General features: G+C 40.8%; 1 protein-coding gene across 6 annotated transcripts in view; it reads left to right on the top strand.

The window, feature by feature from the left end:
• EXD2 (exonuclease 3'-5' domain containing 2) overlaps nt 1-25,894 on the top strand; it is an 85,799-nt gene that overhangs the window by 41,735 nt on the left and 18,170 nt on the right. For 2 of the 6 annotated variants that reach the window (XM_059056763.2, XM_059056762.2), the window contains exons 2-3: nt 8,425-8,810; nt 23,184-23,440. In XM_059056763.2, coding sequence (XP_058912746.1) covers nt 8,472-8,810; nt 23,184-23,440 — 596 coding nt within the window. In that variant the 5' untranslated portion in view covers nt 8,425-8,471. Of the gene's footprint in view, nt 1-1,863; nt 1,925-8,424; nt 8,811-9,613; nt 9,922-22,994; nt 23,055-23,183; nt 23,441-25,894 lie in introns of those variants that run through there. The other 4 variants (XM_067028272.1, XM_059056764.2, XM_059056765.2 and 1 more) reach the window with 4 other exon arrangements.

Genomic DNA, 25,894 nt, shown 5'->3' with positions numbered 1-25,894 from the left:
TGGAATTGCTGGGTCATATGGTAGTTCTATTTTCAGTTTTTTGAGAAACCTCCATACTGTTTTCCACAGTGGCTGCACCAGTCTACCTTCCTACCAACAGTGTACAAGGATTCCCTGTTCTCCGCATCCTCGCCAACATTTGTTATTTGTGGGTTTTTTTGATGATGGGCATTCTGACAGGTGTGAGAATGTGGTTTTGATTTGCACTTCCCTGATGATTAAGTGTTCAGCATCTTTTCACGTGCCTGCTGGCCATCTGCATTTCCTCTTTGGAAAAATGGCTATTCAGTTCTTCTGCCCACTTTTTAATTGGGTTGTTTGGGTTTTTTTTGTTTTTTGATGTTGAGTTGTATGAGCTGTTTATATATACTGGATATTAATCCCTTATTGGTCATTATCATTTGCAAATATTTTCTCCTATTCAATAGATTGTCTTTTCATTTTGTCAGTGGTTTCCTTTGCTGTGCAAAAGCTTTTTTTTTTGGCTGTGTTGGATCTTTGTTACTGCGAATGGGCTTTCTCTAGTTGTGGCGAGCGGGGGCTACTCTTTGTTGTGGTGTGCGGGCTTCTCATTGCAGTGGCTTCTCTTGTTGCGGGGCGTGGGCTCTAGGCGCGCGGGCTTCAGTAATTGCAGCACATGGGATCAGTAGTTGCGGCACACAGGACCTAGAGCACACGGGCTTCAGTAGTTGTGGCATGTGGGCTCTAGGGCACCTGGGCTTCAGTAGTTGTGGTGTGCAGGCTCAGTAGTTGTGGCTCATGGGCTCTAGAGTGCAGGCTCAGTAGTTGTGGTGCACGGCCTTAGTTGCTCCATGGCATGTGGGGTCTTCCTGGACCAGGGATTGAACCCATGTCCCCTGCATTGGCAGGCAGATTCTTAACCACTGCACCACCAGGGAAGTCCCTTTTTTTTTCTTTTTTAAAAAAAATTTTAAAAATACATTTTTAAATAACAATCTTTTTCTTTCTTTTTTTTTCTGTGCAAAAGCTTTTACATTTAACTAAATCCTATTAGTTTATTTCTTCTTTTATTTGCTTTAGGAGATGGATCGAAAAAAATATTGCAATTTATGTCAAAGAGTGTTCTACTTATGTTTTCTTCTAGGAGTTTTATAGTATCCAGTCTTACATTTAGGTCTTTAATCCATTTTGAGTTTATTTTTGTATGTGATATTAGAGAATGTTCTAGTTTCATTCTTTTACATGTAGCTGTCCAGTTTTCCCAGCATCACCTATTGAAGAGTATCTTTTCTCCATTGTATATTCTTGTCTCCTTTGTTATAGATTAGGTAATCAGAGGTGCATGGGTTTATCTCTGGACTTTCTGTCCTGTTCCATAGATTTATATTTCTGTTTTTTGTGCCAGTACCATACTGTTTTGATTACTCTAGCTTTGTAGTATAGTCTGAAGTCAGGGAGCCTGATTCCTCCAGCTCCATTTTTCTTTCTCAAGATTGCTTTGGCTAGTCAGGGTCGTTTACATACAAATAGTAAAATTTTTTGTTCTAATTCTGTGAAGAACTACCATTGGTATTTGGTAGGGATTGCATTGAATCTGTAGATTGCCTTGGGTAGTAAGGTCCTTTTCACATTAATTCTTCCTATCCAAGAACACAATGTATCTTTCCATATGTTTGTATCATCTTCAGTTTCTTTCATCAGCATCTTATAGTTTTCCAAGTACAACTCTTTTACCTCCTTAGGTAGGTTTTTTTTTTTTTTTTTTTGCAGTATGCGGGCCTCTCACCATTGTGGCCTCTCCCGTTGCAGAGCACAGGCTCTGTACGTGCAGACTCAGCGGCCATGGCTCACGGGCCTAGCCGCTCCGCAGCATGTGGGATCTTCCCGGACTGGGGCACGAACCCGCGTCCCCTGAATTGGCAGGCGGACTCTCAACCACTACGCCACCAGGGAAGCCCCTTAGGTAGGTTTATTCCTAAGGATTTTATTCTTTTTGATGTGATGGTAAATGGGATTGTTTCCTTAATTTCTCTTTCTGATAGTTTGTTGTTATTGTATAGAAATGCATCAGTTTTCTGTATATTAATTTTGTATCCTGCAACTTTACCCAGTTCATTGATGGGTTCTAGTAGTTTTCTGGTGGCATCTTTAGGATAGTATCATGTCATCTGCAAACAGTGACTGTTTTACTTCTTCCTTTCTAATCTGGATTCCTTTTATTTATTTTTTTCTTCTCTGATTGATGTGGCTAGGACTTCCAAAACTATGTTGAATAAAAGTGGTGAGAATGGGCGTCCTTGTCTTCTTCCTGATCTTAGAGGAAATGCTTTCAGCCTCCACCACTGACTATGATGTTAGCTGTAGGTTTGTCATGTATGGCCTTTATTATGTTGAGACATGTTACATCTCTTTCTTTCTATGTTTTTAAAGAATGCTGGGTGCAGAATTCTATACATGTTCCTTAGAAAATGCTAATTAATGATGTTGGAGACACGCCTGCAATAACTGGTGATTCTTGGATGTCTTTTCATATTTAAGAGTGCTATAGGCTGAATGTTTTGTGTCCCCTCAAAATTCATATGTTGAAAATTAACCCCAATTGGGGGTGCTTTGAGAAGTGATTAGATCATGAGGGTGGAGCCCTCATGAGTGGGATTAGTGCCACTCCATTCTGGCCTGCAGAGTTTCTACAGAAAATAAGCTGATAGCCTTGTATATTATTTGTTGCTTTTCCCTTACTGCTTTTAATATTCTCTATCTTTAGTTTTTGTCATTTTGATTACAATGTGTCTTGGTGTGTTCCTCTTTGGGTTAATCCTGTATGGGACTGTGTGCTTCCTGGACTTATATGTCTGTTTCCTTTCCCAGGTTAGGAAAGTTTTCAGCTATTATGTCTTCAAATATTTTCTCAGGCTCTTTCTCTTTCTCTTATTCTTCTGGGACCCCTATAATGTGAATATTAGTGGGCTCGATGTTATCCCAGAAGTCTCTTAAACAGTTCTCATTTCTTTTCATTCTTTTTTTTTTCTGTTCAGTGGCAGTGATTTCCACTACTTTGTCCTCCAGGTCACTGATCCATCCCTCTGTATCATTTAGCCTACTATTTATTCCTTCTAGTGTATTTTTCATTTCAGTTCTTGTATTCTTCATCTCTAGTTGTTCTTTATAATTTCTAGTTCTCAGTTAAAAACTTCTAACTTCTCACTTTGTGTATCCATTTTCCTCCTGCGTTCTTTGATCATCTTTGCAATCATTACTCTGAACTCTTTCTCAGGTAGATAGCCTACCTTCACTTCACTTAGTTCTTCTTCTGGGGTTTTATCTTGCTCCTTCATCTGGAACATGTTCCTCTGCTGCCTCATTTTGTCTAAGTTGCTATTTTTATTTTTATGTATGTGGTAGATTAGTTACATTTCTTGACCTTGAAGAAGTGTCCTTCTGTAGGAGATGTCCTATGTGTCCCAGCAGTGCGCTCCTGTCTCATCACCCAAGCTATATGCTCTAGGAGCCCTTAAGCTCCTTAAGTCCTATATAGCCCTTAAGAGGGCTGGGTGGGTGGTCTGATAGGCCTGGTTGGTCCCTAGTCTGGTTGGTTGCCAGGACCTGCCTTGTATGGATGCTGCTGGGTGCTGTTAAGAGGGCCTGGTAACAAGGTGACTGGCTTCAGAACCCTAGGGAGTCCTGGGGCTAGTGCTGGCTCACTGGTGGGTGGAGTCAGGGTCTGGAGGACTCTGGGGCTGTTGCCTGCCCACTGGTGACTGAAGCCAGGCCCTGAGGTTACTGTTGGACTACGGGCAGGCAGAGCCAGTTACTGTAGTCTGGTTGCAGGGTCCAGGGATCCCAGAGCTTGTTATAGATCATTGGTTGGGAGGGAGGTGGTGATTCCTGACATAGTTGGTATGGGGTCTGGGGTGTCCCGAAACTTGCATTGGCCTGCTAGTGCACAGGGCCAGGGCTCAGCTGGTCCCAGGGTAGGGTCTATCCTGCTGTGGGCAGGCTAGGTCCACAGGCTGTGGGATTGTGGTTTTCTTGTGTCTGGTGTCTGTCCCCTGGTGGCTGAGGCTGGTCTAGAGGCTAGTGCAGGCTTCCTGGAGGGCAGGGCCAATGTCTGCCCACTGGTGGGTGGAGCTGGGTCTTGGCCCTCTGGTGGGTAAGGCCCTGTCTAGAGGAGTGTCTAGAAGAGTCTGTGGGCTCAGGAGGACTTTAGGAAGCCTGTCTGCTTATGGGTGGCGCTGTGTCCCCACTCAGTTAGTTGTTTGGCCTGCGGCATCCCAGCACTGGTGCCTACAGACTATTGGATGAGGCTAGGTCTTGGCTCTAATGGCTAGAGGGAGGAGCCCAAGATCACGCCCACCAGCACTGGCTTCCAAATGTGACTGAGCTGCCAAATGTAGCTGTTGTCAGCTACAGCCTGCTCCCCACCTCTCCAAGGCCAGCAGGTAGGTTTGACTCATCAAGTTACTGCTTTTGCCCTGAGTCCCGGTGCATGTAAGATCTTGTGTGTGCCCTTTAAGAGTGAAGTTGTATTTCCCAGTCCTTCCTGTAATTAAGCCTGGCTGGCCTTCAAAGCCAAATGATCTGGGGGCTAGTCTTCCTGGTGCAGGACCCCCAGGCTGGGGAGCCTAACGTGGGGCTCAGAACTCTCACTTCTGTGGGAGAACTTCTGCACTATAACTTTTTTTTTTTTTTTTTGACCATGTGGCTTGTAGAATCTTAGTTCTGTGACCAGGGATCGAACCCACACCCTTAGCAGTGAAAGCGCGGAGTCCTAACCACTGGACCACCAGGGAATTCCCACGTCTGCACTATAAGTATTCTCCAGTTTGTGTGTTGCCCACCTGGGAGTATGGGACTTGATTATATCATGTCCCCTCCTACTCATCTTGTGGTTCCTTCTTTGTGTCTTTAGTTGTAGACAATCTTTTCTGGGAGGTTTTGGTCTTTTTCATAGATGGTTGTTCTGCAGATAGTTGTGGTTTTGGTGTGCTTATGAGAGGAAGTGAGCTCAGGGTCTTTCTATTCTACCACTTTGGCCGATCTTCAAGGGACTGTGTTCATATTCTCAGCCTTGGGCAGGGGTCTTGCCTGGGCCATAGTAGGTGAACACTTACAGGTTCTTGTTCATGGACAAGGCAACACTCTCCTGCATTTCCACTGTGCCCTGGGCCTGTGGCCTAGACTTCTGTCCCTGGGCTGGTGATATTCTCCAGCACTGGGGCTGGTATGAGTTCTGGTCTCTGCCCGGCTTTATCTCCTACCCACTGTGGGTTCTCTTCTTCCATTTCTGACACTTGATGATTTCCCTTTCTTCTTTTTAAGTTTAACTGTGTATTAAACTTTTATTATCTTTTTAAAAATATTTGTTTATTTATTTATTTGGTTGTGCTTGGTCTTAGCTGTGTCATGTGGGCTCTTTAGTTGTGGCAGGCGGGCTCCTTACTTGCAGCCTGCCGGCTCCTTAGTTGTGGCATGTGAACTCAGTTGCAACAAGCATGTGGAATCTAGTTCCCTTACCAGGGATTCAGCCTGGGCCCCCTGCATTGGGAGCATGGAGTCTTAACCACTGTGCCACCAGGGAAACCCCTTATTATCTTTTTAATGTTTTCTCCAACATTTGTATTGTTTAGAGCGAGAAAGGGAAGGGTTTTTATGTCTTCTCAGAGTATTTTTTTTTTTTTTTGTGGTATGCGGGCCTCTCACTGTTGTGGCCTCTCCCGTTGCGGAGCACAGGCTCCGGACGCGCAGGCCTAGCGGCCATGGCTCACGGGCTCAGTTGCTCCGCGGCATGTGGGATCTTCCCGGACCAGGGCACGAACCCGTGTCTCCCACATCGGCAGGCGGATTCTCAACCACTGCGCCACCAGGGAAGCCCTTCTCAGAGTATTTTAACTAGAAATCCCTCTATGCAAGTTCTTTGATCTCATTAAGTCTCAGTTTCCTCTTCAATAAAAGTGCTGGAGAAAGTACTTATGAATACTTAAGCATAGTTTCTGCAAAAAAATAAATATTTTAAAACAGCATAGCCATTTTATTTTCATTAGTACTGTAATAATTGTGATTCCATTTTTCCTCTCCATTGCCGAATATCTCTGTAGGCATAATTATAGCCTAGGGTTGTTGTAAATATTAAATTATTTTTAAAAATTTGCTGTTGACACTTTTAAAAATTGATAAAAGTAGTACACATTGGGAGTTCCCTGGTAGTCTAGTGGTTAGGATCCCGGGCTTTCACCACTGTGGCCCGGGTTCAATCCCTAGTCAGGGAACTAAGATCCCACATGCCCCACAGCATGTCCCCCCCCCCTAAAAAAATGGAATTCCCATTGAATGGGAAACTCTCATCCATAGAGAAGTGTAGGCAGGGTCTAATAGGTCACTGTGTCTTTGGGCAGTATAGATTTTAGGTTAGAGCCTACAGATGGGTAACCCAGAGCCCAAAATGTTTTTATTTGGCTGGCACAATGTTTCAAAAACTCTAAATTTGTTGCTAACACTTAAAATTGGTGATATTTCACATAAAATTCAGATATCTAACTTTTCTTGAGTAATCAGGATAATGTGACCTCACTGGGCCTTCTTCACAAACAGTATCAACAGCTTGTGCTGAATGGTTGCTCTCCCGTGTTTTCTCTCCATTATTGAGGCCAAAGGCCACTTACCATTTATTGTTACACATTTACTGTTGTTTTTAAAAATAGTACAGAGGGCTTCCCTGGTGGCGCAGTGGTTGAGAATCCGCCTGCCGATGCAGGGGACACGGGTTCGTGCCCAGGTCCGGGAAGATCCCACATGCCGCGGAGCGGCTGGGCCCGTGAGCCATGGCCACTGAGCCTGCACGTCCGGAGCCTGTGCTCCGCAACGGGAGAGGCCACAACAGTGAGAGGCCCGCGTACCACAAAAAAAAAAAAAAAAGTACAGAAAGAGTTGTATATGCCTATTTTTCTGTCAAAAATAGGAAAACAAGAGATAGATGGAGAAAAACCACATTGTAAGCATTGATGAAAAAATTAATCAGTCAGTCTAAGAAAGAAATGGAAGATTTTATTTGAGCCAAATTTGAGGATTATAACCCAGGAAGAGCATCTCAGAAAGCTCTGAGACCTGTTCCACCGCTTAGAAGTCAAGGCACAGTTATATAAGTTTTTTGAGACAGAGGCTGTACATCAAATGCTGTATTATTGGCAGTTTACATAATCCAGATCTAAGTGCCATGTGACCCCTTATGAGATCAAGAAGGAATGGCATCTTTATGGAGTTGTCTTATTGATGCTAGAATATTGCTCTTTATGGTTGAGCAGGTATTTCTGTCAGTGGGGAAGGTTAGGTTAATGCATAATGTAGATACACAGTGCAGAGTGGGAGGAGAGAGGAGGCCAAAGGATAGAAAAAAATTTTTTGTTTAAATTTTTCTTGTCTTGACATAAAATATGAGTTTTATTTCATGTACAAAAAGTGGAAAAGAGGCTATTTTGTGATAGAAAGGAAGACAGTTCCTACTTATTTAGTAGGATGTCTGTGTCAGTTTCCTCTTGCACTTGGCTTGCTTCACTTATGTTATCCTGTTTGGACCCTGTGGACATTTCAGTTTGCAACCTCCTCCTGAACATCCTGGCTCTCTAAGTTCTGTTCTTTTCTTTTTCTTTTCTAGTCCTGTCTTCCCTTTTGTACTGCCCTAGCTTACCCTCAATAACTGAGTGTGTTTCCACGGAGAACTACCGAGACCTCTGGAGCAACGGATAATCCACGTGTACTCAAGTCCGTTTGCTCCATCCCTCACCAGCCACGCCTCCTAGAAAAGTAAAAGTCCCCCTACCACTTGCTGATGATTAGATTTTTTTAATTTTTTTTTTTTTTGCGGTACACGGGCCTCACTGTTGTGGCCTCTCCCATTGTGGAGCACAGGCTCCGGACGCACAGGCTCAGCGGCCATGGCTCACAGGCCCAGCCGCTCCGCAGCATGTGGGATCTTCCCCGACCGGTGCACGAACCCGTGTCCCCTGCATCGGCAGGCAGACTCTCAACCACTGCGCCACCAGGGAAGCCCTAGATTTGTTTTAAATTGCAAAGCAGGCGTTTCCATTCAACTCTTAGAGATTGAAGGTTCAAACACAAACACCCTGAGGAAGATCCATTAACTAAAATTTACTCACAATAAATCAGCAAGTGGAAGTAAGAGTCTAGTTTATTCTGTTTTGATTGATGTGATTTTATAGGATTAAGAGAGCCCTGGGCAACTGGTAGAGGGCAGGGGGTTTTTCTTGGATGGAGATAGAGGTGGAGTACAGGATATACAAAAGGGGAAACATATTTTAAAATACCACTGTTTCATGTGGAAATTTGTAGCAATTTTTTTAGTTTGTGAGCACATGGATTGTGAACGCAATATTTTTTGGGGGGGCGGGACTTGTGTCTGTGGAGCTTTAAATTCTGTATGTGAATATATTGTTGCCATTTGTTTTGCAGATTGTGGGATTACTGATATGCTTTCCTAAACAACAGAAAAGTTGAAGATGTCTAAACACTTAGTGGTTTTGACAGTGACCACCCTTCTTGGTATGGCTGTCGGGGGGTTTGTCCTGTGGAAAGGCATCCAGCGCTGGAGGAGTAAAGCAAGTCGCGTGACCCAGCAGCAGCTGTCACAGCAGCAGCCGAAAGTGCCAGGCGGGAGAGAGCGGCCTGCTCCAGCAGAGGACCAGCCGCACTCCAGTGCCCCCAGAGCCTCGTGGGAAGAGAGGATCCTTGGAGCAAAGGTGTTGACTGTGTCTCAGGAGGCGGAGTGGGATCAAATGGAGCCCTTGCTTAGGAGTGAGTTAGAAGATTTTCCAGTGCTTGGAATCGACTGTGAGTGGGTAAGTTAAAAAGCAAAAACGAAGCGTATCTTTTCTGCTTTTCCAGCTAGGGACCTTGAATAGTCAAATAGAGGATAAGATTAAAGGAGAATCAGCTTGTTCTCAACTTATTTGTGAATAGATTTTAGCAGAAGGAGAAGCGGCTTCTCTTCTCAGGATAGGGGAGTGCTTATAATCATGGATCCTGGAGTCTGAGCTACATGAGTCCATTTTCACCACTTATTCTGTGAACTGGCACAAGTACTTAACCTCTTTGAGCCTCAGTGTACTTATCTGTAGCGGGGGGTGTAATGGTATCTACCGCCCAGGGCTTTTTTAAGGATTCAAATAGATAATCCCTATATAGACTTCAGCACAATTTTAACAGAGAGTAATTGCTCATTGTATATTAGCTACTGTTAATATTTTTAATAGTATTTTCAAAGGATGCCATGGAGAAGATAGTTAAGGAGGTCTAGTTAAATGTGTGTTTATTACACAAATTGGGATTTAAAAAGATAATAGTTTAAATGCTAGACACTATTTACTCTAAGCCAGGTATTATGTTGGTTTTTTTTTCATTATCTCATTTAATTTTGACAATAATCCTTTGTAGGAAGATACTGTTATTATTTCTTTACAGATAGCAACTGTTAAAAGGTTTAGTTACTTGCCCAAGGCTATGAAGCTAGTAACCAGCATTTGAGCTGGTTCTCCTTAACCACCGGTTAATTTTTCTAATAGCTATTATTTTGGGGGAGTTGTTACATAGTTGTGATGAGGATAATATGGTACACCTACTCTTCTGTCATTCTGATTCACAGAGTGAACTTTAATCTCCTTGCAACAGAAGATACTACAAAATATAAATAAGTCACAGTTATCATCTCTTATTAATTCAGCATTATACCTTGCCAAAATTCTGTGATCTGTGTCTTCTGGGTATCTGGAATACAGTCAAGAGCCAGGAAATGTAATCGAAAGAGGCCCTAAGCAGAATTGCTGCCACAAAATCAGATCACAGGTTGGTAGGAGGAACTAAAGATGCCAATACAATGATGACCAAGAAGAGAACACCTGACAGTGTGGGAAAAGTTTAGTAGTCACATAAAGCCTTATGGAGCTACTGAGGGTATTTCTTTTTTTTTCTTTTTTGGCCGTGCACTGCACGGCTTGCGGGATCTTAGTTCTCTGACCAGGGATTGAACCTGCACCCTCTGCTTGAAAGTGTGGAGTCTTAGCCACTGGACCGCCAGGGAGTTCTCGAGGGTATTACTTTATTTTGTTTTTTTTTTGGTACGCAGGCCTCTCACTGTTGTAGCCTCTCCCGTTGCGGAGCACAGGCTCCGGACCAGGCTCGGCGGCCATGGCTCACGGGCCCAGCCGCTCCGCGGCATGTGGGATCCTCCCAGACCGGGGCACGAACCTGTGTCCCCTGCATCGGCAGGTAGCCTCTCAACAACTGCGCCACCAGGGAAGCCCCAGGGTATTACTTTATATCAGCAATAGCAGTAGTAGTTTATACCAATGACCTTGGGCCATCAGGAAAGGATTGGGCACCTTTTGTTTATTGTGTACAAGAATTATATCATTTTAGAAATAAACATATTTCTATATCATTTTAGACATATTTACACCAACAACCATAGAAGAAAACATTAGTAAACAGTGAGCTTTCATCCATCCTCCTTCTTTTCATTCTTCCATTTCTGATTTGTTTTCTCTCATTCACTTTTGTGTAAGTATTTGCTTAGTTATTGTTTTTGTTCTTGTTTTACACAGTCAGTATTTGTTTCAGTTTACCAAAGTGTTTACCTTTTTCTTTGCTCATCTTTCCTTATATCTCAGAACTTTCTGGCATCATTCTCTTTAAGGTTGTCCTTTAGAAGTTCATTTCTTGAGGGGTCATTGATAGTAAACTTAATTATTATTGTTTTGAAAGTGTCTTGATTTTGATCTTTGAAGATATTTTCACTGGATATGAAATTCTAGTTTAGCAACTTATCATTTTCAAGATCACATTCCACTTTCTTCTGGCTTCCATTGTTGCTGTTGAAAATAACTGTGAGTGTAAATGTTGATTCTTTATAGGTAATCTAATTTTTGGTAGCTCCTTTTAAGATCTTTTTGAGTTGCTGGTTCTGAAGATTCACTGTCATGAGACTAGTGTTGTTATCTTTCTGTATTTCTTGTTTGGGATTCAGAGAGATATCCTGGATGTAAAGATGGGTATCATATATCAATTTTTAAATTCTCTTTGAAGATTACCTTTACCCTGTTTTTTCTTCTTCTCCTCCTCCTCTTCTTCCTACCCCTCCTCTTTCACCTTCTTCTTCTTACTTTTTTTTTTCCTTCTTCTTTCTTGCTGGAATTAGATCAGCTATATTCTGAACTTTTTCTGCTCTCCTACAAGTCTGGTAATCTCTTTTATATTTAATGTATCTTAGTCTCTCTGGATTCATTCTGCACAATTTCTTCAGGTCTCTTTTATAGTTCCCTTTTTCTTTCTTTAGTTTTGTGTAATCTGCTATTTAACTTACCCCTTGAGTCTTTTTTTTTTTAACCTTTTTTATTGTGAAATAAAACACATCAAGAAAAGTGCCTGAAACAAAAACAGCTAAATGATTTCACCAAAAGAGAACAGCTGTGTAACTGGATACTAGGTCAAGAAACAGAATTTGCTAGTACCTCAGAAGCTTCCCTTGTGACCCCGAGTAATCACTGTCCTCCCACCAAGGGTTACTATTATCCTGATTTTATGGTATTTACTTTCATGTTTTTCTTTATACTTTTACTACTTAAACATGCATGCCTAGGCACGATAATTGAGTTTTGTCTGCTTTTTAAATTTAATGTAAATGAAACTATCAATTTTGTATTTTGTGTCTGGCTTCTTTTGTTCAACATTACGTTTGTGAGATTTACCCACGTTGTGTGTGACTGATTCATTGCCATATGTCCATTGTGTAAATATATCATGATTTATTCATCTGTTCTAATATTGATGGACTTTTGGGTTGTTTACAGTTTGGAGCTCTTACAAAGAATGCTGCAGTGAACAAATGCACTTATTATTATTGGGCATATGTATCTATGAGTGGAGTTCTAGGTCATAGAGTTTGTATATATATCTTTAACTTTTATAAATAATGCCAAATTGTTTTCCAGGGTAGTTTTAACTGGTTTAGCCTCATCAGTAGTAATGAGTGTACCCATTGTTTCTAGCTGTTTTCAGAAGTGGTTCTACTAATTTAATCTCTCACCAAGACTGTATGAAAATTCCCTTTGTCTTATATCCTTGTCCACATTTGGTACTGTCAGATTTTAAAATTTTAGCCATCCTAATGGATATGTAGTAATATTTCATTGTGGTTTTAATTTGCATGTCCCTGACCAGTACTGAGATTGAGCATCTTTCTATATTTTATTGATCATTTTGATATCTTCTTTTATGGAGTACTTGTTCAAGTCTCTTGCCTCTTTTTCTATTGGGTTGTCTTTTTCTTACTGATTTATAGTTCTTTATATATTTTGGTTATGAACCCTTTGTGAGTTAAATGTACAGTAAATGTCTTCCCCCATTCTGTGGATTGCCTTTACATTCTTTTATTGTTAAAGCTTGATGATCAGAAGATCTATATAGTGCTGTGTAACAAATCTTACCTTATCCCTAGTCATGAATATACTCTCTTATGTTATTTTCTTGGAGTTTTTTGGTTTTTTTTAAATATATAAATTTACTTATTTTATTTATTTTTGGCTGCATTTGGTCTTCGTTGCTGCATGCAGGCTTTCTCTAATTGTGGCAAGTGGGGGCTACTCTTCATTGCGGTGTGCGGGCTTGCAGTGGCTTCTCGTTGCAGAGCATGGGCTCTAGTTGTGCAGGCTTCAGTAGTTGTGACACGGGGGCTCAGTAGTTGTGGCTTGCGAGCTCTATAGCGCAGGCTCAGTATTTGTAGCACACGGGCTTAGTTGTTCCGTGGCATGTGGGATCTTCCCAGACCAGGGCTTGAACCCGTGTCCCCTGCATTGGCAGGCGGATTCTTAACCACTGCGCCAACAGGGAAACCCTAAATGTGTGACTCTGTTTCTGTTTTGTAATTTAGTTCATGTGTAGCCATTTTTAGATTCCACCAATAAGTGATAACTTATGATAAGTCTCTTTTTCTGTCTGACTTATGTCACTTAGAATGATCATACCTAAGTCCACTCGAGTTGCTGCAACTGGCCTTATTTCATTGATTTCATGGCTGAGTAATATTCGATTGTACATAAGTACCACATATTCTTTATCCACTTTTTCCTTCCAAGTACATTTAGGTTGTATCCAAGTCAAGGCTCTTGTAAACAGAGCAGCACTAAGCGTTGGGATGCCTGTGTCCTGTCGATTTTTGGTTTTCCTGAGATATACACCCATGAGTGGAAGTTTTATTAAACACAATACACTTCTCCAGAGTGGCTGTTGGCAATTTACATTCCCACCATCAGCATAACAGGGCTCCCCCTTCTCCACACGCTGTCCTGCATTTCTGTTTTTTACACTTTGTGAGGATGGCCCTTCTCATGCCTGGTCCCCATTTCATGGGTCCCAAATCTCCCAAATCACTTGACCGATGCAAAGTGATACCTCTCTGTAGTGTTGATTTGCATTGTCCGCCTGTTTGGTTGGCCAAAAAGGACGTATGCGTTTTTCCTGATATTCAGGAAAAACGCATACGTCCTTTATGGCCAACTGCATCATTGGCAAAGTTCAGCCGCTTTTCATGTATTTTACTTTTATTATTATTATTTTTTTGTGGTACGCAGGCCTCTCACTGTTGTGGCCTCTCCCGTTGCGGAGCACAGGCTCCGGACACGCAGGCTCAGCGGCCACGGCTCACGGGCCCAGCCGCTCCGCGGCATGTGGGATCTTCCCGGACCGGGGCACGAACCCGTGTCCCCTGCCTCGGCAGGCGGACTCTCAACCACTGCGCCACCAGGGAAGCCCCCTTTTCATGTATTTTAATGGCAGGTCCAGTCTACCTCTTGAAATCCCTTTCCTGCAATTCAGCCTTGCTTACAAGTACTTTTCGATGACTTACCTAAAGACATTTTTCGACGATAGGCACCATTTACAACCCTGCAGCTTTCTGAATTGCAGTGCCCCTGAGCTCCAGTTTTCAACTTGTTGTTTTGGGAACTGGCCACAAAACAGCAGGATTGCTTCAAACCCTATTCTGGTTCTGGGGGCAAGCTGAGCCTTTGGTCAGTTCCTCTTCCTGATTGGAAATTAGAGTGGCATATGCCTGTCCAAACAACTAGGGCTTGTCTCTCATTGGTTCCTCCCCTTCGGCTTCATCCTCCGGACAAATTCTAAACTGTGTGAAACAGGATGTTGAAGGTGCTGACTTCCCCAAGTGGGGAGATTGTTAGGAAGGAGGCTGGAGGGGGGAACCCGACCACCAGGAGATGAGGAGATGAGGTGCCTTTTCCAAACTCTTCCCAATCAGCCGGTATACCATCCTCTAGGTGTCCCATGCATGTTTTAGCTGTAGGAAGGGTCCCCAGCACCTGGAGATTTGGGACCCATGGAATGGGGACCAGGCAGTATTACTCTAAAGGGGCTGCATTTTCTGGCCCATCCTTACCAAGCCTCTCAGCCCCATGAGTGTCCAGCCTTAGGTCCCATCCGGCTGTGGGTCTAGATGTGATCTGTCCAGGTTGCATCACAGTCCCTGCACGAATTCTGTAAGAATTTTTCTCTCTCTCTCTCACTTTTTTTTTTTTTATAATGGTGTATAGCTGATTTTCAATGCTGTGTTTCTTGCTGCTGTACATGCATTTGATTCACTTACAGAAAGACATCAATAAATTCTTTTTCAGATTCTTACCAGTCTGTTTTTTTTTAAAATTTATTTTTGGCGGTGTTGGGTCTTTGTTGCTGTGCACGGGCTTTCTCTAGTTGCGGCGAGTGGGGGCTACTATTCATTATGGTGCGTGGACTTCTCATTGCAGTGGCTTCTCTTGTTATGGAGCACGGGCTCTAGGTGTGCGGGCTTCCGTAGTTGTGGCGCATGGGCTTAGTTGCTCCATGGCATGTGGAATCTTCTGGACCAGGGCTCGAACCTGTGTCCCCTGCATTGGCAGGTGGAATCTTAACCACTGCACCACCAGGGAAGCTGGGATTTTGTGGTTTTAACATTGCATATTTAGATTTATAATCTATCTGGAATTGACGCGTGTGTGTGTGTGTGTGTGTGTGTGTGTGTGTGTGTGTGTGTGTATGATGTGAGGTAGGGTTGAGTTTCATTTTTTCCTCTTATGGATATCCAATTGTCCTAGCACCACTGATTGAAAAGATAAATCTCACTGCTGTGCAATGCCACTTTACTGTAAAACAGGTATCTCTTTTTTTATTTTCTTTTTTAAAACAAATTATTTATTTATTTATTTTTTGGCTGCGTTGGGTTTTTGTTTCTGGTTGCGGGCTTTCTCTAGTTGCGGCAAGCCGGGGCTACTCTTTGTTGTGGTGCACAGGCTTCTCGTTGCAGTGGCTTCTCTTGTTGCGGAGCATGGGCTCTAGGCACGCGGGCTTCGGTAGTTGTGGCGCGTGGGCTCAGTAGTTGTGGCTCGTGGGCTCTAGAGTGCAGGCTCAGTAGTTGGGCTGCACGGGCTTAGTTGCCCTGTGGCATGTGGGATCTTCATGGACCAGGGCTTGAACCCGTGTCCCTTGCATTGGCAGGCAGATTCTTAACCACTGTGCCACCAGGGAAGTCCCAAAACATGTATCTCTATATGAATAGATCTATTTCTGGACACTCTAGTAGTCTATTTTTCTATTCTTCCACCGGTGATCACAAACTGTCTTAGTTACTGTTGCTTTATAATGACTCTTGATATCTGCCACAGCAAGACTTTCTATCTTGTTTTTTTCGCAGAGGGTCTTGGATAGTCTTTGTCCTTTGCATTTCGTTATACATTTTAGAATCAGCTTTTCAGGTTCTACCAAAAAAAATTTCTTGATATTTTGATTAAGATTGCATTGGATCAAAAAAAAAAAAAAAAAAAGATTGCATTGGATCAACAGATCAGTTTGTGGGGAATTGACTTCTTTCCAATATTGAGTTTTATAATCTAAGAATATTTATTTAGATCTTTAACTTCTCTTAATAATATATTTGTAGTTTTCTGTGATTAAAAAAAATTCTGTTATAAATGAAATCTTAAAAAATGTTGTGGGACTTCCCTGGTGGTGCAGTGGTTAAGAATCCGCCTGCCAATGCAGGGGACATGGGTTCGAACCCTGGTCTGGGAAGATCCCACATGCCGCGGAGCAACTAAGCTTGTGTGCCACAACTATTGAAGACTGCGCACCTGGAACCCGTACCCTGCAACAAGAGAAGCCACTGCAATGAGATGCCTGCGCACCGCAACGAAGAGTAGCGCCCACTCACCACAACTAGGGAAAGCCCACACACAGCAATGAAGACCCAATGCAGCCCAAAATAAATAAATAAATAAATAAATAAATTTTTTAAAAGTTGTGTTTCTTTCTGGTATATAGAAATGTAACTTTATATGTATTTCTGTTATATTAAGGAACTTACTAAACTCACTTATTAATTCTAATTACTTGTAGATTCTTTTGGGTTTCTATATAAACTATTATATTATCTGTGAAGTGACAATTTTTTTTCCAGTCCTTACACTTTGTATTTCTTTTCCTGCCTTGCTGAACTGGCAAGGATCTCAATATAGTGCTCAGTATGAGTGGTGACAGTAGGCATCCTTGACTTATTCTCTATCTCAGAATGACAGCTTTCAACATTTTCACATTGAGTACGATATCTGCAGTAGGTTTGTTGACAGATTAAATACATTCAATTCTATTTTTGGTTTCTTAAGAGTTTTTTTGTCTTGTTTTGTTTTGTTTTGGCCGTGCCATGCAGCTTGTAGAATCTTAGTTCCCTGATCAGGCACTGAACCTGGGCCCTTGGCAGTGGAAGTGTGGAGTCCTAACCACTGGACCACCAGGGAATTCCCAAGAGGGTTTTTTTTTTTTTTTTTTTTTTAAAGAATGAGATATTGTCATTTGCAACAGCAAGAATGGACCTAGATAATATCATACTAAGTAAAGTAAGTCAGACAGAGAAGTACAAATATTAATAGGATATCACTTATATGTGGAATCTAAAAATAATATATGAATCTATATACAAAACAGAAATGGACTCACAGACATAGAAAACAAACTTATGATTAACAAAGGGGAAAGGGGGTAGAGGAGGGATAAACTAGGAGTATGAGATTAACAGGTATAAACTATTATACATAAAATAGATAAGCAACAAGGATTTATTGTATAGCACAGGGAACTAGATTTAATATCTTATAATAACCTAAAATGTAAAATAATTTGAAATATATATACATATATATATAACTGAATCACTTTGCTATACACCTGAAACTAACACAATATTGTAAATCAATTATACTTCAATTTTTAAAAAGTATTTTTTAAAATTATGAATAGTTGTTGAATTTTATTGTGTCTTTTCTGAATTTCTTGAGATGAGTATGTAGTTTTTCTCCTTTATTCTGTTCTTGTGATGAAAATACATTGATTTTTGAATTCCTGGAATAAATCCAACTTGGTCATGATGTCTTAGTCTCCTTATACATTGCTGAATTCACTTTACTAGTGTTTTAAAAATAATCTATATTCATGAGTGATATTGGCTTATAATTTTCCTTTCTAGAAATGACCTTGTCAGATTTTGATTAAAATGTTATGCTGGCCTCATACAAGTTAGGACTTTTCCTTGTTTTTGTGTTCTCTGGAAGAGTTTGTGTAAGATTGTCATTCTTTTTTCCTTAAATGTTTGATTAGAATCTACTGGTGAAGCCATCTGGAGTTTTCTTTTGAGGGAAATTTTTGAATTATGAATACAATTTTTAAAATAGTTTTAGGGCTATTCATATTTTCTATTTCTTCATGTCTGTTTTGATAAATTTTATTTTTCATCTAAATATGTCTTCTTTCAAAATTTTAAATTATAGGCATATACTTGTTTATAATATCCAGTGACTTTTTTTTTTTTCCTATCTGATGGATATGTAAGGACATTTTTGACAATGCTTATTTGCTTCTCTTTTTTGCTTCTCTTTTTTTTTCTTGATTACTCCTTCCATGGGTTTATCAGTGTTATCAGTCTTTTCAGAGAACCAACTTCTGGCTTTGTTGATCTTTATTGTATGTTTATGTTCCATTACACTGATTTCTGCTCTTTATTATTTCTTTTCATCTACTTGTTTGGGTATAATTTGCTATTCTCCATTTATTCTTCGACCTACTCTAATCTGACATCCTACCATACTACTTCACTGAAACGGATGAAGTTGATGGCTTTCTTGTTTTCCAGTCCAGTGGACTGGAAATGGACCATGTTATTCTAGCTATCAAAAGCATCTGCCTAATTCCTGCACGAGACATTCTCTTTGGCTTTCATGCCATCATACTCTCCTATCTCCTGTCTTACTGTTCTTTCCTCTTTTTCCTTCTCTGATCCCCCTTCTACCTCACATCCAAATATTGAGTTGACTTAGGCTTGGTCTCTTCTGTATCCACCCCAGGGACTGCAAACTCAGATGCCTACAAGGTCCAGACAGGAAATGTAAATGAACAATGTAGAGTGACTGTTTGCATTTTCGAATGCATAGGAGTATTCTTCAGTTTCATAAAGAAGTATGCTCCCTCCTTTTTTTCTTTAAGCACAAGACCTCTGTGATCTATCTTCCATTTTCCTAGTTTTGATAGAGACATGGATCCTGAGAAATATTTCTTTGCTGGAAAAACAGTGGTTTACAAACACAATGATATATGAGAAATGACAGTTGGCTTCAGTGTTGAGAAGACATTATGGTGAATTAGAGAATTCATGCCTTATATAAATGAGGAAGCTGCTGTACAGTTCAAGCCAAGTGTTGCCAGATTGTCCAATTCTTTAAAAAGAAACTCGATATATAGATTTTTTTAAAATGTGAACTCCACTGCAATTTAAAAGTTCTGGCACAAGCTTTTTAAATGTGGAGATCAAAGAAATATATAATATTAAACATCTGTGGTTCAGCAGACAGGTCCAAGGACCACTAATTTATGTCCTCTGATCTATATTCTTTTTCTAAGTGACCTCATCTAATTTTGTAGCTTTAAATATCGTTGATAGGCCGAAGACTCTCAAAATTAGAACTCCAGCCCTTTACATCAACCTGTCTACTTGACATCTCCCTTGAATGTCTAATAGTCATCTCAGACTTAGCATGTTCCTAACAGACCTCTCGATTTTTCTTCCCAAACCTGTATTATCCCTAGTCTTCTCCACCTTTAAGATTAAAATCAAGAGAGACATCCTCCCCGCTAAGGTTTGTCTAACAGAAGTGATATGATTGAAAGTGAGACACAAAAAGGCAGGTATAATATGTTAAGTTTCTTTAATGGCAAAATATGTGGAAATTCAAAGTGGTTATAGAAAGCAGGAAATAACACAGCATTCTACCAGATAGAAGTATGTGTTTCCAGATTCCCCCGAGTTACCCATGGTGATGTGTAACTATGGATAAATCGCCTGTATAAAATGAGGATTCTGCCATGTTCTAGAAGCTATTATTGCCTTTTTCCTGGGGAGAGGGAGATGTTAAATAGATTTCTGGCCCCTGACTCCTTCCTGATTTTTTCTGGAGTCTCTGGCTATAGACTGCCTTGCTTAACAGGTGCAAAGTAATTGGTGTAATAAAGACTGAATGAAGTGAAGGTCATTTTCCCAAGAGCATCCTTCTGCAGGCCCAGGCTTCAGGCTTGCCTGAAGTCCCCTCCTTTTTCCTTACTATTAACCATTTCCATTTAGGAAGTATTACCCTTGTTATTTCCAAAATAGATTTTGCATCCATATACTTCTCTGCATCTCCTCTACTTCCTTCCTAGTCCAACCCTCAAGAGTCTCTTATTTGGACCTTTGCAGTAGCCTCCTGACTGGCCTTCCTACTTGGACTCATATACCTATGATCCCTTCTCCATAGAGTAAGCAAAGTGATCTTTAAAAAATGCTAATCTGATCATTTCAGTCCCCTGCTTGAAAAGCCTCCATTGCTTCTTATAAAATCAAGATGTCTTAATTACTTATGTGTTCTTAAGGACTCACATGCTCTTGCCTCTCTCAGCATCTCTGATTTTTGTCTCCTTTTCTCTTCCTCTTACTACTTTCCGGCCTCATTGAGCCTTCATTCTGTCACTTGAACAAGACAAGCTCATTCCTGTCTCAAAGCCATGGTCTAATTTAACTGACCCATAAACTCCACAGATAGGAATGTTTATTAGTTAACCTTGTTCCAGCCCAGAATATGGTCTCTGATTACTTTTTGCTCCCTGCTGCCATTGTGGGGTCATTTAAAGAATCACGGACTTTTCCATATGTTTTATTTGCTCTGGATTTGTAAGATCCCTGAAGCTAAAAATGGATGATCACTGGCCCTCAGGAAGGAGGATCCCTAAACCAGTCCTCCGTGAGTGAATCACTGAAATACAGAAAAAAGTGTTAGAAATTTTGTCTACAATGATTGATGGCATAATTCATTTAAAATTTTTACTTCCGTGTGTATTTCATAATGTCTTAACACGTTAGTATAGTACTAAAATTATGTGATTTATAAATGCATATGTACATATATTGTGTATGTCCCAAACATTTCTTATGAGTTGACTAATCAAAAAACAAACAAGAGGAACATATGTATATGTATAACTGATTCACTTTGTTGTAAAGCAGAAACTAACACACCATTGTAAAGCAATTATACTCCAATAAAGATGTTAAAAAATAAAAAATAAAAATAAACAAACAAAAACCCAGTGACCCCTGGATTACATAATGCTAACGAAATTAAAATGTGGGTTTTTTTTCCTATTAAATACAATGTTGGTAAGCCAAGGGTTTCATTATTTTCCATGGGTGGTAAGTGATGTCAAGGCAAAAAGATGTTGGCAAAAGGGGGAAATATAAGAAATTAAGACTAGATATCTTATTCTTGGGACTTCCCTGATGGTCCAGTGGGTAAGACTCTACGCTCCCAATGCAGGGAGCCCGGGTTCAATACCTGGTGGGAGAACTAGATCCCGCATGCATGCCGCAACTAAGAGTTTGCATGCCACAACTAAGAGTCTGCATGCCTCAACTTAGAAGTCTGCATGCCGCAACTAAAGATCCCACATGCCATAACGAAGATCCCATGTGCTGCAACTAAGACCTGACACAGCCCCCTGCCAAAAAAACTAGATATCTTATTCTTTAAGCTAAATTGAGTCTGTTAGAAGAAATATTCTTCCAATCATACATTCAGTATAAATTGGGTACCTATTGGAATCATAAACATTTGGATTCCTAGTGGAAAAACCTTAATTATAATACAGTGGATCTTAAGCACAATCCAGAAACAGTATTAAAAGGACAACTTATCTATCTAGGTAGCTATTTACTTAATGTATTTTAGACAACAGAGCTTGACTGAAAAGATTTTCAAAGATCTGGCCTTAGGAATTAGCAGTGAGTATTATGTCAAATTAGCAGTGCTAAATATTTGAAGTAGAGATGTTCTGCTTTTTCTTGGAGAGAGCCAGTATTATAGAGGGAGGGAATTATACTTTAATAAAAAAAAAAAAAGTGATTTGGCCACATCCAGATGAATTGTTATGGAATAGGAACCAGTAGTCAAGTTTCTTCTGGGTCTTGTTGACCTTCCAAGAAATAGACACTTTGGAAATCAAACTGGCATGTTTCCATTTGAGGATATGATAAAGCAATGCCTGAGGAGGGGAATCCGAAAGCTTTTCTGAGTTAAACCGTGGTTTTAGTTAGCACTGAAGTAGAAGTCGAGGAGGAAGTCCCTCCTAATTTTGTTTTTAACAGCAACTCTTCGTGATCTTGATCTTGACTGTTTCTTCTCTCTTCTACAGATTGGGAAATTTGGGTTCCACTTCTGACTTTGCCATTATCTCTGTGTGTTTAGTCAAATTGTTTAATCTGTAGCCCTTAGATTTCCTCTCCTGGAAAATGAGAAGGATTGGAATTTATTGGATGCTTAACCTGCATTCCATGGATAGCTTTAGGGAACCTTTAATTAATGTGAATTTTGTATGTAAATTTTTCTGGGAATAATGTCCTTAGCTTTGAGCACTTTCTCCAATTTATCTATTACATCAAAAAGATTAAAACTAGATCAGTTAAAATATAAAGTTATTTTCATTTCTTAAGATATCAGAATCCTAGCTTATGCTCAATATACATTTTTTTATGAATAGCATTTGTTACCATAAAATGCTGAGAAAGCACTCTGTGCTACTACAATTTATTATATTGGCAGATACCACTTACTGATAGTACTGTATTTCCTACCTCCTTTTAAAAATCGGATCTTGGGCTTCCCTGGTGGCGCAGTGGTTGCGAGTCCGCCTGCCGATGCAGGGGACATGGGTTCGTGCCCCGGTCCGGGAAGATCCCACGTGCCGCGGAGCGGCTGGGCCCGTGAGCCATGGCCGCTGAGCCTGTGCGTCCGGAGCCTGTGCTCCGCAACGGGAGAGGCCACAGCAGTGAGAAGCCCGCGTACCACACACACACACACACACACACACACACACACACACACACACAACAAACAAACAAACAAAAAAAAACCTCATAAAAATCGGATCTTGAAGCAGTGATGACAAGTAAGTGAGTCAAGTTACTAACATGTATGTTAAAGAGTCTAGAAAATGAAAAGAGTATATCATCATTTGGCACTCTGCTCCTTTTCCTTTTATTTCCTTAGCTTTTTAAAACCAGTGTGTCGGACTTCCCTGGTGGCGCAGTGGTTGGGAGTCCACCTGCCGATGCGGGGGGCGCGGGTTCGTGCCCCGGTCTGGGAGGATCCCGCGTGCCGCGCAGCGGCTGGGCCCGTGAGCCGTGGCCGCTGGGCCTGCGCGTCCGGAGCCTGTGCTTCGCAACGGGGGAGGCCACGACAGTGAGAGGCCCGCATATCACAAAAACAAAAATAAATAAATAAATAAAACCAGTGTGTCTCACATGACTCTGCCAGTGTGTGTCCCAGCGCTGCTCTGTGTCAGCTGGTCACTCACTATTTCTGGCCTGCTCATTTCAGGCTCATGTTTGGGCCCCCAGTAACCTCTGTTTAGGCCGCTGCTTCTTAAGAGTCCATTGCATTTGTTAGCAAAGGCTCATCTTTAGGTTTGAGGTAAACTCCGGTCAGTTGTTCCCTCTGGGAAGTTAAGACTGTACCTCTTAGACTTTTTTGCCAGACTTTCATGTTGTACTTGGTCCTATGCTGGGGTGTGAACTGTGGCCCTGTTTTCCTCTATTACAGGTGAATTCGGAAGGCAAAGCGAGTCCTCTGTCACTCCTTCAAATGGCCTCTCCAAGTGGCTTCTGTGTGTTGGTTCGCTTGCCCAAGCTGGTCTGTGGAGGAAGGACACTACCAAAAACGTTACTGGACATTTTGGCAGATGGCACAATTTTAAAAGTTGGAGTAGGATGTTCAGAAGACGCCAGCAAGCTTCTGCAAGATTATGGCCTCATCGTTAAGGGGTGCCTGGACCTCAGATACCTAGCCATGAGGCAGAGGTATGGTTTGTATGAATACTGGAACTCCTGTAGCTGTGGAGCAAATATTTTAGCAAGAGCTGTAGATTACTGAGACTCAGTTATGAAGCCTCTAAAATTCTTTAGAAGCTTAGAGGCTTCTGAGATGCATATTGAATTTGTGAGGAAATATTCCAACTTCTGGGAAAACTTTAGTTACCTAGAATTGGTCTTTTTAGATGAAACATTAATAAGGTGTCTCTACAAGCTACAGGTTGTAAACTGATGGGCTCCTTGGGCAAATTAGAGTTGCAAATTTTTTGTTTTTATTTTTGTCCTGCATGATATTTTGGGGAGATTTTAGTTTAAATTCAGAAGATTTAATGTAAAAATCTGTATTCCTGGCTTCTCTTGAAAAATTAGGTGATTTGACTACACTTGGTCAGTAGTTCTAGATGGCAGCGGTTGGCTGGAAGCATCATCCTCTTAGATGAGCATGCTTTGTTCAATTTGCCAGAATCCCCACCCCTCCCAGCTGTCACACCCAGCTCATCCTGATTAACATTTGAATGTGTAGACCCTGCTTTCGGCCCAGAATGATGGTAGACCTAAATGCTTTACTGAGAGGAAGAGATTTTCCTTTCCTTTGGAATTCTATTCCTATGGAAATTCTACCCTTTTTAAGGAAGCTGCAGTACCTTCTCATGTATATATGCAGGTCCTCATTTTAATAGTGTGGACTGAAACAGCATCTCTCCCTGCCTTTCTCTGTGCCACTGATATTGAAGGGTTGGGGGATTTGATAAACTAAGAGAAGTGCTGATTAAAATCTATGCTTATCATAAATTTTTGGTAGTAAATAAAATTTTAGTTTAGTAGTTTGGCTTGTGTAAATGAAACTCTTATTTTAAAAAAAGAAACTCTTATAAATGAAGTATCCATTTCTTTCCAAGTAATACATTGAAATATTTACTGTAAAATTCTTTTAGCTCTGTAAAAGTATTCGGAGTGTAACAGCAAAAGCCGCCTTTTGTCAGGCCCTCCTTCCTTTGGTGCCGCCTCCCCAGAGCTGCCTGCTGTTACTCTGCTATTAGAGGCCATGTGTATAGTGGCCAGGAGTTGACTCCAGAGCAGGTTGTGTGGGTGGGAGGCCCAGTCTTCCTCTTACCAGCTACGTGACCTTTGGCAAGTTACTAAAGCCTCACTGTTCCTCAGTTCCCTCATCTGAAAAGTAGAAATAATAATGTTCCCATCTCATAGGATTGGTGTGAGGAGTAAACGAGTTAAACTATGTAAAGAACTTAGAAATGGTGTTTGACATATAGAGAGTGCTGTGTAAATTTCATGTCCATCAGTCATCATCATCACTACCACGTACAGCACCACCATGATCTGATTGGTTTGTCCTTCCAGATCTCTTTCTATCTCCAATTACAGTCCTCTCTATGAGTATATAGAAATTAGAAGTGCCCTTACTTATCTGGCTAAATGCAGAATGGCCAAGTGTCAAAATACAAAATTTGGCCAAAGCTGAATATGACCATGAACTCCTAGAAATAAGAATGAAGGATTTATCAGGCTTCTTCATTTTTAATGAAATCTTATTAAAATTTTAAACATTCTTATTTTATTATTGACTACTTTAGAAGTAAAATTAAAATTTTTTGGCATACAGTAGAAGAAATTTGACATTATAGTGCAAGAATTATACTCAGCTTTTAGCTATAGGCTGCTCCTGGTGTTTGCAGTAAGTAGTTACTTTCATTTGACTTTGGAGAGGAGCACAGATTTTCTTGGTAATGCTGTCCTCTTTTCTTCATACTCTCTATATTTTTCTTATATGTTAGCAGAAGATAATTTATTATTGAGATTGTTGTATATGATTTTGGAACTTTTCCTAGTGAAACTTTGAAGTAGCAAAGGTGGCATCTTGTTTTTAATGCATCCTCGAAAAATGTGAAACCTTCCCAAATAGGATGTTTAAAAAAAGACTAATGACCTAAATGGAATTAAGTAACGATAAACTAAGTGCTGTCTTTCAATGAGGATAATGATTTCAAGGATTATGGAATACCCAGGCTTGATAAATTGCACAGCTGTTAGAAAGAACGTAATAAGTACATTTGTGCTTACTGTCAGGGAAGGAGGTCCCTGATACATTAAGTGATAGAGCAAGTTGCAGAATAAAAAACAAAACAAATACCAAGAAACTATATCTGCTCCTCTGTCTAACCATCCGTTTTTTTGTTTGTCTGTAAAAAAGGTCTGGAGGGGCCACAATATACTCATAAGGGTCGTTCTTCCTGAGGAGTGGAAGTCGGGGGTGGAGGGCTTTCACTTTTCGCCCATTACTCTTCTCTGTTGTCTGAATTTTTAACAATAAACATTCATTGCTATTGTAATTACTAATATAAAGGAAAGCATAAAAAGATTTTTAAAATTTAAAATAAAAGGAAAGAAGTTTGTCTCCCCCAAATTCTCAATTTCCATTAATTG

Source organism: Kogia breviceps, chromosome 3, assembly GCF_026419965.1.
Source record: "Kogia breviceps isolate mKogBre1 chromosome 3, mKogBre1 haplotype 1, whole genome shotgun sequence".
Taxonomy (NCBI): domain Eukaryota; kingdom Metazoa; phylum Chordata; class Mammalia; order Artiodactyla; family Physeteridae; genus Kogia; species Kogia breviceps.
This window is presented reverse-complemented; position numbering and strand designations above follow the sequence as displayed.